At 43.0% G+C, this 12076-nt stretch overlaps 1 protein-coding gene across 3 annotated transcripts in view; it reads right to left on the reverse strand.

Moving 5' to 3' along the window:
* The window catches only part of N4BP3 (NEDD4 binding protein 3), a 50430-nt gene that overhangs the window by 6164 nt on the left and 32190 nt on the right, over positions 1-12076 (reverse strand). For all 3 annotated transcript variants that reach the window (XM_069244469.1, XM_069244470.1, XM_069244471.1), the window contains exon 2: positions 9258-9671. In XM_069244469.1, coding sequence (XP_069100570.1) covers positions 9258-9641 — 384 coding nt within the window. In that variant the 5' untranslated portion in view covers positions 9642-9671. The remainder of the gene's footprint in view (positions 1-9257; positions 9672-12076) is intronic.

Raw genomic sequence — 12076 nt, forward strand, 5'->3', positions numbered from 1 at the left:
AACCCATCCCCTTGTACCTTCAGGATGTAGGCGGTGCACTGCAGAAGGGTGATTTTCATCACAATGTGTAGCAGAAGCACAGCAAGTAAATGACAATATTTCAACGTGAATGCATCCAGTAATACATGTTGTAACTTGCCAGATACGAATGAATCCTTCTAGAACAAAATCCAGTTCAGGAATTATAATTGGTAAATGGCTTAGAAATACGTAACTACCCAATTCAGCTAAATATTTAGTATTTCCAAATCCTGATCTAGAGCTCAAGCCTTGGTGCAGTGGCTGCGTGCCCAGAGGTTTCATCCAAGCGAGTGCTACTGAGAGCTTCTGATCAACAATTGGCCTCGTCCTTGCATTACGTTTTATGGGCTCGTTCAACCCGAAACAACAGACAATGACCCAACTGCAATGGCCTCAAGCCCTTATAACATGGCATCAGAGTCCCTCTGCAAGGAACCCTAATAAAAGCTGGTAGTACAACCCTTTTTAGGTCGAGTCTATCAGGCAGCGCAAGCCCTCTGGTTGCAAAAGAACTATTGTCAAATACCAAGATCTTAAAGTGTGCTTAAAGACCGCCCTCATCTTATCACTGGTTGGCATTAGTCAAACATTTGCTAGTGTATTATTCAGTGGCTTGGCCATTTTGTTTTGTCCCTCTCTTGAAGCAGAGCTTCTTCACTTGCCTCCATCGACTGCTCAGTTTTAGGTAGCTAGTTGTTTCTATTTTTCTTAAGGATTCCAGCCGTCTCCCTCGTGAGCTTCTCTACACTGTGTTGGTCCCTTTCATCCATCTGCTTTTCTCCTCCCTCGTGCGGCTCGTTTCTTTTTGCATAAGCACTCAACAAGAGTGCTTTGTTCCATCAGTCTCGCTTTTGTGCTGCTCTCTCCCTCCCACTAAGTGTTTCTCTTTCTTGTCCTTGTGCTTCTCCCTCCCCGTGCTGCTCTCGTTCCCTCTCCCACATCGTGGGATCCGTGTTGCTCCTGTGGTGTTCTTTCACTCCTGTGCCCCCCAAACTATTGTCTATTGCTTCTCTCCTTTCTCCTTCCACTTGCTCCTCCGTGATCGCCCAACACTGCTCTCCATTAAAAAAAAAATATATATATATATATATATATATATATATATATATATATTTGCCTCTTTCGCATTAACAGATCTTTATGTTTTATTTAATGATGCAAGTGGCGTTCACCATTTTGGATCAATAAATAAATAAAATAAATGGTGCCCATGTCATTAAGCAGGAGCTCGCATGCGTTCTGAAGCATGTGTACATTACTGTAATGACAACACCATTGTCTTTTTTTAATTTTATTTTGAAAATGCTGCACAGCCTCCCCAATGCTGTACAGCAACGCCAAAAGGAATTCCTCATTTAACCTTAACGCTTCCGCTCTGGCAACCTATTTCTCACTGCCTGGATTGTTAGACCACAAGTAATTTGCAGTAGCAGGCCTGCATGTCCTGAACATGGTGGTCGTCTGTTTCCTACATGTAAGATGTAGATAACGCTTAAAATCCTTATGTGAGGCACCAAAAGGACACTTTTGGACGGGTAGAATGCCACACCATCGGGGTGGTGCTTGGTGTGCAGAGCATGTATGTGTTGTGACCTTATGCGGAACGTGTTTGGCGTAGTGAGCGAGCGACCAGAGAGGTGCTCTAATTTTGTCTTCAGGCACACTGGCTAGAAGTGTGATGGAGAAGGTGGTATAAGAAGCGAGAAAATTATTATTACATTAGGACTAAACAGGTAGCGACATAGCATCGACCTAGCCGGAGAGCAGCGGGTTGCCGGGCTTGCATACAGCAAAAAAAGAGAAGTAAAGGTAGAAAGCACATAATCTTTATGGTAACAAGGTCCAATGCAGAGATGCAGTTAGATGATGCAAAACAGGCAAACACTTGAGTTGGTGGCATAGGCATGCACCTTTTGAAAAAGCAGAGATACTGCTTACAACGTTACAAATACATCTCATGAACGAGGATTCCACCAATTCTTGCTAGGTCGAAAGAGGCTCCACCTTTGAGCAGGGTTTAGCACCCCAACCACCTTGCATTTGCCAAAGAATAAAAAAAACAGGTGGCCAATAATAGGGTAAACCCTGGTCAGGCATTGTCTCACATCCTAGCCACGCCAACGCCATGCATATGCAAAGGTGATAAGACAAAATGCTTGGAAGGTTGCCATTTGCAAGTAGTTTGATTACCAATCGATTAAGCACAGGATTAAGCAGAGCACAGATGATCCCATCTAGGAGGAGACATTTTACCATTAAGAGGTCAAATCAAGAGGTTAAGTAGAGGTGCTCTGGAGATGGGTAACCACCACGTTTCTAAATGCTCGGGTAGGTAGCAGAACATCCCATCCAAGGCGTAGGTTCAAAACCAAGGTTGTTTGTGGTGCTTAGAGGGTGAAAGCTCTTATTGGTTTCACCAGCAGAACTCTCCCATCTCTCCACGAGGTATCAGGCATTGACAAACTCTCTCACCTTGAAGTAGGAATCTCAAGACAATGTAGTTGATTCGCTGTTTGAAGGACAAAATGTTTTCAATCGGTAAATGGATGAGATGGTCCAGCAGTACTAGGGAAGCACAGTCAAGTCACACAACTGAGCTCTAATCAAAGGTTTCAGTCTTAGGAAAGTGCTTCCTTTCGCCCCAAGTTGAGAACGAGGTACTTCCAGGGGAAGGTGAAGCCTTCCAGAACATCTTCAGTTGTCTGAAAAGGGCCACTGACCCTCCAGTGACAGGCATTATCAGCATTCCACCCTGCAGCACAAATGGCACTGCAGTGCAGAGGCAGCAGAGGAACTGGCAACGTTGCCTCAGACAGAGATGGTACTGTCAGTGGTGGCTCGGGCAGCTGTAGAACACAGCGCTACAGGCCCTAAATATAATAATAAGGGTTTCTGTGCTAATCTTGTCCTATGGTGAGAATATTCAGATGTCCTTTGTGTGAATTTAACCGTTTACTACCATGTTTGGTTATCCTTAATCAGTATCAAGTATGGGTTGCCCTTCAACCTAGCATTTTGACCCCACACAACTCTAAAAGGTTATTGAAGGAAGCAGAAGCCTAGTTAAGTACAGTGGTTTCCAGCTACCAAGGCTTCAGTAGTCATGGGTTGGAAGATAGATACTGGCAAAGTGGGATGGTGGTGGAAGATCTCAGTGGCCCTTGGCCTGAAGATGAGGAAGGCCAGATGGAGAGCCAGTTCCTTAGCAAGTAATCACAAAGACTGAGCTTAGGGTCATATAGCACTTCCTGGTTTTGTGCTTTTTGACTAGTTGCAAGTTAAAAAAAAAATAAGATCTATTCATTTTCTAAGTAACAGCTCTAACTGGATATTGCGTTTGATATGTTTTATTTACTGTGTCATGTTAAAAAGGAGCTTTTAACCCCCTACTGTCACCTTCTAGAAAAAGCCTCAACTACTCAAATTCTAGAGAGTCAAGGAGTAACTTGGTTAGCGAACCAAAGTGCAACAATGCTTGAGCCACTCACACCCCAGTGCTAAAGAAGAGCACCCACCAAAGATGTTGCCCTGTAACCAATGGGTTCCCTGGGACATTGAGGGGAATGATCTTAACAATATCCTAGATCTCTGGGACTTCAGTCAGGTACCCCCACCCCCTCCCACTTTTAAATTGAATATATCAACCTTGGGAAATATACAGACAGCAGCAGGTTCTGCAGAATGATTAGTTGCGCTCAGTGGACAGAAAGATGCAAAGTTTAATACCTGTGCTTCAGACCAAAAGTAGAAAGATCCGGTTTGCCTGAAGGTATCTGCGTTGCTAGTACCGAATGCAGAATTTTGGTCTTGACACAGTTCCACTCATATTCACATTCCTGCTGGCTCACTTGCAGCTGAAGAAGGTCTGCTCCCAACCTTACTGGTTTTGTCTGCTGAGGGCATCTCCTCAAGCTCTGGCTTTGTCTACTTTGGCCCAGCCAAGTAGTATGATTTCTTGTCTCAAATTGTTTGCGACTGTTCCCAAATCCTCTCTCATACGTTTCAGGGGGTCTATTTATTAGGAGTCAGACTCGACCCTTGACTAATAATTCTTCACCCCCTGAAGATATGGTTGTCAAACAAGTGTAGATCCCCTTCTAGGTCGTAGCTCAATCACAGTCTGTTGACTGCAGTTGCTAACATCCTTCAAGGCATCACACGTAAGGATGGCACTCAAGGCGCAAAACCACTCTTTGCCATTCTGCCTAGAGAAGTTGTATTGACAATTTTGCCCTGTCCCAGTTCATTTATCGGTAGGCAGGAACTATCTATAAATCTGCTGCTGGGGTGTCCCTTGAATACTGATCTCCAACCGTTTAGGTAAGCCATTTCCTAGATAAACCAGGTAGTCAGAGTTGTTAACCTGAAGGCAGACTATTTGTGAAAGTGCATTTGCAACTGACCTGAACACTGCAGGAGCTTTAAATCCTGGAGAGGCAGGGGACCCCTAATCTAGATAGGTGTGTAAAGCAGTCTCCTAAATTACAGTTGGAGAATCTCCTGGAGCATTTCCCCCCTCTACTTCCCTCATCCTGGCTTCCCCTCACGTCAGATCCACCACCTCTTCTCCCTCTCCTTAAATACTTTGAACTTCCTGGGTCCTGAGGTCCAGACAATCAAATAAAATTGAGTGCTCATTCATCCAGGAAGTTCTGGCTTTGCTTCACCAGATTTTATTTCCAGAACAATGAAACCTCCACCCTTCCCTACAGCTACAAACATTTCAGCTGAAGAACCGGGTTAATAAGCCTTTTTCCTACGGAGGCCTTCTGGCAATTTAGATGTTTATTTGCCTCCCAGAGAATATACAACCAACACCCATCACACAGAGTGATTCAGGTTCTGCGAACGAACCTTTTCCAAGTGGCCAACTTAGCTCTTGTATAGACAAGGCCACAGCACTACCCAGGCACCTGTATTACTCTCAGCCCAGTCCAAAGCCTCTCCCATTCACAATGCACTCTCTCAGTACCAGTACAACATTAGCTTCTTGTTAATGACCAAAATGGAGCAGGGGAAGGGAGTACGCCTGCATACTGCATGCATTGTTCTGGCTTCAGACTTTCAGCATACCTGTCAATTCAACTGTGTTTGGTCATCACCCTCTTTTTACTTCCATTCACCCGCCTGGCAAACAAAAATCACTCTATACACTTTAATAGGGTCATTCGCTTTTGAAACATATCACACTCTGAAGTGCTCATCCTCCATTAATCTTGATGGTATCAACCTATTAAATACCCTCTTCACCAACAGTTTTCAGTCAAGCGGCTGACAGGTATATTTCCATCTCTGTAGTCGGAAATGAGTAGTCTCATCTCCTTCCTATGTTCCTGGAGGGAATGTTTCTAATGATAGGGTTGCTGGTTCTGAGGGTAAGGGACCGGAACTGGTACCGGTTTGTGGTTCAGAACCCATTTAAGAATTGCTTGTATCTGAGGAGTCTAAAAAGGTTCCAAACACCAAGATATTATCAGGAGGAATGTCAGACCAGGAGTTGGTTCTATCAATGGCAATACCTGAAATTAGTAAAATGGCTCATATTTTTAGCTTGTCAAAATACAAACCGATAGCTTCTCTGTTATCTTTTCTGAGCCGTCGTGTGACCTCTGTCTCTACCAATCGACCTGATTTCTTTAAATGGAGTTGGAATTGTATACCTTTCCTTGCCAAGATCATACTATATATCGTCTTCAGAAACAAAGAACTTCCCCCACCATGGCAGTTCACAAATTTGAAACCTCTCTCTACTTTCTACCCGCCGTCATCATCAGACCCTCCAGAGGTTCTAATGTTCGAAAACACTGTCCTGAAGGAATCCGGACTACTGAGAGAAGGGAGCCCAAATGTTAATGCAAGATAGAGAAACATGCCTTACTTACATAAAAAAAAAAAATATATAAAAAAAAAATGATTAAACCTACTGAGAAAGATGGAAGGAAAGTGATTCAAAACACCGATGACTATAATGAAGACGTCTTCAGACAACTACCTATACCACAGCTTTACAAAAAAATGAATGGTGATCCATCTAACGAAATTCGAGTACATATTCAAACAGCCATTAAACTAGCCAAAGATCAGAGTAATCTTAGCGACATGGAATTTCGATTTTTCAAAAATGATCAGCTAGGACAGCTGTGATATACACCCTACCTAAAAGTCCCGAAATTAAAATACAATCCCCTAGCTGTCCCTTTATTTCAGGATGTGGCTCAATTCTAGGACCACCCCATCAATACATAGATCATTTCAGAAAACGTTTTGTGAGGCAAAGCACAGCTTATGTAACAGATAGCATTGTCTTTGTCACCATACTGAAGACCTCAGTATGGTGAAAAATTGTGAAATTTTAATGACTTTTGATATTGAGTCCCTACATACTAACATCCCTCAACACGTACTACTTGATATCACCAAACAAAGTAAGATACACGCCTAGCTTCTACAGACGTTCCAACTGAATGCATTATTAAACGTCTTAGTAGTGCTATGAAGAGTTTCTTCAAATTTCTCAATTCCTTATACATCCAAAAGAAGGACGTAGCTACGGGGAGCTGTCTTTGCTCGCATTCTGGCCATCCAACAGGTGGATCACCATGAAAGGAAGTATTTATTAAATGGACCCAATTAAGCAAAACATAGTTACATAGTTACAGTCCTGTTTCTCCTTGTTGCCAATATGTTTATGGCAGAGTTTTTAAAAACAAATGCATAAGTTGAGTTGCTTTTGGGTTGTGTCAATTTTCTGGTGCAACCCCGATAAAAAAATTATTTTGGGATTTATAGTGCCACAGAAATCCTGACTGAGTTGATTTCTTGGAAAAAAAAAAAAAAAAAACACCCACACACAAACGCAAGGCAGCACGTTGTCCTGCATTGCATTGCATTACCTTGTATCAGGTAGGCATTCAATACGAGGAGTGTTTGTGTGTATACTCATAATGCACTCAAATATACTCATGGTAGATTTACTATATAATGGTTGAGGTCTTTAGATCTAATGTCACTTCTTATGGTGTCACTTCCTATAAAGTACTGTAATGTCATGTGCGATGTCACTTGCATACTACCTAACTTGGTAGTCTCTTGCTATTCTTATTATTGGTAAGTGCTAAACTGTGTAAAATAGTCCCATGTGCATTCAATGTAAACACCAATAGGAGGCGGAATCACATACTGAACAGCCAATAGCATGAGCTCTCTGGGTGGAGCTAAATCCTCCTCCATGTACATTTTAATAAAAATAGGTAGCTTTACGTCTTAAAAGGCAGTTGTCCTGCTTCCACACATTTCCAATTAGTCTTACATAACTTTATGTTTTATGCTGCAGTAAAAAGCCCTAACCCAAGCCATCAATTGGGGATGATTATACAGTCCAGGAGCATCTGTCTGTTCTTTAAATTAAGGGATATCAAGCAGCAGCGGGGTTGCTGATCGGGATAACTTGTGTAACGTGCCAGGTGTAGTGCTGTATTACACAGGGAGCCATTTTAATAAGTTTTGATCTACTGGAGGGATGATATATTTTGGTAAATGTGCAAGTCATGAAGATCGTGGATCACATGGCATGTGCTCAAATGTATGTTTATGCAGGAGAAGCCGCAGGATCACATTGTTCCATTGGCTCTGCCCATTAGGACACTCCTAAGCACTCCTAATCTAATCTTTTGATACTTCACAGACATCAGCCAAGGTCCTCTCATATGAAAAGTTGGTTTTGATGGGACAGTCTCTAGAAAGGTGCAGTTGTGAAGCATTTTCCGTACATTTTAGGATTTGTCACAATCTACCATATGCGGTACAATCTGTAAATTGAAAGGAATGAACAATTATTAAGAACACTCAGTATGAAGTACAGTGCCTGACACTTTTCCAAAGTTATATGGTCACCTCTAACCAGCAGGCTGCTAAATTAGACATGAAAAAGCAATACTTTTACCAATGTTTTCTGTGTCGGGTGGTCTGGGAAGAGACTAACAGCAACAGAGTTGTCTAATGCAGGCCTATGAGGGCCGTTTCCAGGTCAAAATGTCTGGATAGACACATAAGGTAAATGTACATACACTGATTGAATTATAAATCTATTAGTATTTATCCTAAAAATCTGGTGTGGCTCCGGATGTTGTACATGTAGGTATGTTAGACACTACTGGCCTACAGAAACAAAAACGTATTAAATAGAATTCAAACAAGGTGAAAATGATCACTGCTGCTAAAACAGTTATTTAAAGAGAACATTCATAATTTAGAGTCTGAAAAATTATTTTTATAGTCTCATGTTTTGAATCTTAAAGTGTCTCCCAGTGATGGATATTTTTTTTCATCTACCATGTAAAAACAATTGTAAGAACCTGTGGATTTGCTAAGGATTTAATGTAGGATGAGCCCTTTCTGAAGGCAGGGATTCTACTAAGCTATTTTCTTTCCATAATTTTATTTAACTGTGCCTTAAAGCCTTTTGCTGCATTTCTGAGAAGAGGAGGGAAGCTCATGTAATTTGTCCAGATGGCGTTCTGGCGCTCTTGTTGGACCCCCTACACCTTATTGCTGAATAGGAGTCTCTCAAGCTAAAAGATAAACAGAACAGAAACAGGAACCTTTTATGTGTCAATTTCATATGTATTATTTTGTTTGAGATTTTGTAAAATTCTAAGGTCATTTTACGATGACCTCAGCACGTTTTGGTAAAGGTTTATGTAAAAGTGTCAATATCATACATGTGGGAACACCTGGTGAATGGGAGCCAGACAATGAAACAACAGGGAAGGAGTGTGTCGGAAGATACCAATGTTAGCTATATCCCTAGCATGATAAGAAAACTTTGAAAGAAATGAGAATCTAAAGAGCCTAAATGAAGGAGGCAAGGCCGGTCTTAGAGGTCTGTCCTGGTTGAATGGTATCTGATGCGGTCCAGGATTTCTGTTTAATACTCGTCAATAAAAAGTGCACAAATTTAAGGATATTAGCTTTAAATTAATACAGTCCAAAAAAACAAAAAAGGAGCAGGAGGCAGGCTAAGAGGGACGGAGAGTGAAGTAAGAAGAAGGAACTGGGTGGGAGACAGACTGAGGGAGTCTGTGAGAGGGGTGGTCTCACCTAGAGGGAAGCAAGAACGATTCAATTATTCCAGGGGGACTGGAAAAGAGGGCATTATGGTAAGCCTGATGCAAAGGGGAAATGCAACTCCACATAAGAGGGAAAGGCATTTGGAATGTGATGATCTGGACTCTCACCTTATCATAGCGACCCCTCTCAGGGAGAGAGGTCTTGGTGAAGTTAGTCCCCTGGCGGTCTCTGCAGTGGGTACTTGGATAGCCATTCTCTCGCTCATCCACGCTGTGCTCTCGTCGGAAAGGTAGCCCTCCAGCCAGCTTCTTGCCGCTTTTCCAGTCTTTTTTTGTAATGTTCAAGTAGCTGAGAACCTCCCTTTGGATGCCTCCTTTGTTAGGGCCAGGCTGTCGACAACCCTGAGGGAACCTCCGGTCAAGGCTTGTATCATCCACAAAGTCCTGTTTTTCGATCAAGCTGCCCACGCTTCCCATAGCACACTGGTAACTCACAGGGTCACGAAGGCAACCCGGGTCGTAGGTCACATGACAAGTCTGTGCTGTTGCCATCGAGAATTAGATGTAAACTGAAGAGAAGAACTGCGAATGGAAAAAGAAAAAAGTGGCTAGATGTTAGACTGTACACCAGTGCCACTAAAACACCACCCTGGACTTATGCTAACCCTAAAGGCCTGCCATGTACTGCTGCCAACCCCAAAACTACACTTTGAACAGAATGGCAGCCAAAATCCCAACTTTGGCCTTCTACAGCATCAAACACTCGATGCCGTACCAGTCCCACATTCTACTATTGGGTCATTGCCGAACTTTTCAACTCTGCCTTGGGCTTGCCGGCAGGATCCCACTCTAGACTTTTGCCGACACTCACAGCTACTCTTGCGGTGTTAATCAACCGCTGTGCACAGAAACGCCAAACTGGCTATTTTGACAGCCCAACCCCCGGACTACTTATAGTTAAACAGATTGCACCCTGGACTGCTATTCGCCATGCTGAACAGCTGTTGATCCCATTTTGAAGACCTGGTGCGCTGCCATTTGCATATCTGGCACCCGGACTACTCCTGCTACTTCCCCCACTATTTCCTCACCCTTTACGGCTGTCCAACCTGCACAGCCACCTGCTACCAAACTCAATCCAGGCTGTTGCTTAACCCATCCGACAACCAAATCGTTCACCGATGCTGATCCTACTAGACCACCACTCCTCTCCCTGAATTGCTGCTGGCTCTCTCAACAAACGAGCTGCTGCAGGACCTAAATCCTACCTTGCATTACCACCACTGCCTCTCCAAAGCTACATCTTCTTCTGCTTCTAACACCCCCACGAATTGTGGATAATCACGAAACAGAACCCACACTCACACTTTGATAGTCTGGAAAATTGCACCATCCCTTGGTGTTATCACCACAACCCAACATAAACTCTTGCTGACTCTCAGCAGCACATATCGGATGGCTGCCAAACCGAGAACCGCACCCAGACACTGAGGTGCTAACACCTGAGCTATGTGTTACCAAACAATATTAGCACTGCCCATGCAGCATTTAACTGCACACCTACTACAACCACATATTATGCCTTATTACACAATAACTGCTCTCTACTTTTACACAATAACAACAAATATATTTTTAGTGGCTATTCCGCTTCCACTATTATACACCAACTACGCCTTTAGGCCTGGGCATTATTACACAATTGACACACACACCCTCACTGCACTATGCGCATGTATCTTGTAATTGAATCTTCCCTCTGTTAAGCATCCCTACAATATTGTGGACAAATGCTGCACTTGACTCTAAGGTCATTTTAAGGCACGGGAAAAAGTCACGCTGACTCGGGCCCCAACCGTTCAGCGACTCTTATAGCACAGAAGAAAAGACTGCATATTTCCTTCATAGTTCAGAAGATGAAAAGGCGAAATATTACAAAATGTTACCCCTCAGCATCATGCAATGTTAGTCTAGTCCTTTGTCCTTCCTGCACACCTGTGATCTCTTCTACACCGTGTCCCCGGGCAGTGGTTCACTGCTGGCAACCCTCTGCACCGAGAGTTCACCTTTTCCTTCGAGACAGATTCAGCCTCTGCATTAGGATTAGGACTAATGGTGGGCGTAATCTGCTGTAACGTAATTATGCAAAATTATGCAAGATTACAAAGAACTATACCAGACGTATAATCCTGTGTTTTTTTAGCAGAAAATGCACCCTTGTGGTCAAAATGGACCAGAGCACTAAGAAAATAGCGCTAAATACAACAGAACACAAACAGCAGTAGCCAGCTGCTGCTCGCTCTGTTCCTGTGCTGTTGCAGTAGGTATTTTTGCCCCAAATTACTAAATAACGTATGTTATTTTATGTAACTTCAAGTCACAAGAGTATAGCAAAATTACCAAAATTACTCATATTACTCCAGCATAAATAAAAGTTCTCCCTGGCCTAGTTAAGATCCAAGGTACTTATTAATCCAGCTGCCTGGTAACTAACTCCACAAAGTAGACAGTCATTTGGGGGGTGGATTACATCAAAATCCGATGTACTCAGTAGGCAGGTCCCTCTCAAGGCAGTCTTTAGCTCTTCTTGCAAGGCCTCGCTTCAGTTTGCCTTCCAAATGAATAGGGAGACTAGCAATCAAACATCCCAGGACAGGCACAAGGACGTCATCTCTCTCTCCCACACTACTGTGTGGGATCGAGCACTGGTCAATGAGAATCCCTGATACTTGGCGCTGTAAGCAAGGCCACTGATCAATATTTTTTCTTGACTAATCAGTTTTCTGCCATAGGAACATTTTTGGAAGACTCCTCCAATCAGATCTGCCATGCCCAGGTGTCCTCCTACAGTGCTTTCCCCAAACTGGTTCCAGATAGTCTTAAACCTAGCATATCTGACCCAAACAGGTCAAGCCACACTCTTTAGCACTCAAAACTGGAGATGTCTGGACAGAGAAGAAGGGAGCTAAACTGCAAAGTGAACAAAA

Source organism: Pleurodeles waltl, chromosome 7, assembly GCF_031143425.1.
Source record: "Pleurodeles waltl isolate 20211129_DDA chromosome 7, aPleWal1.hap1.20221129, whole genome shotgun sequence".
NCBI classification, from domain to species: domain Eukaryota; kingdom Metazoa; phylum Chordata; class Amphibia; order Caudata; family Salamandridae; genus Pleurodeles; species Pleurodeles waltl.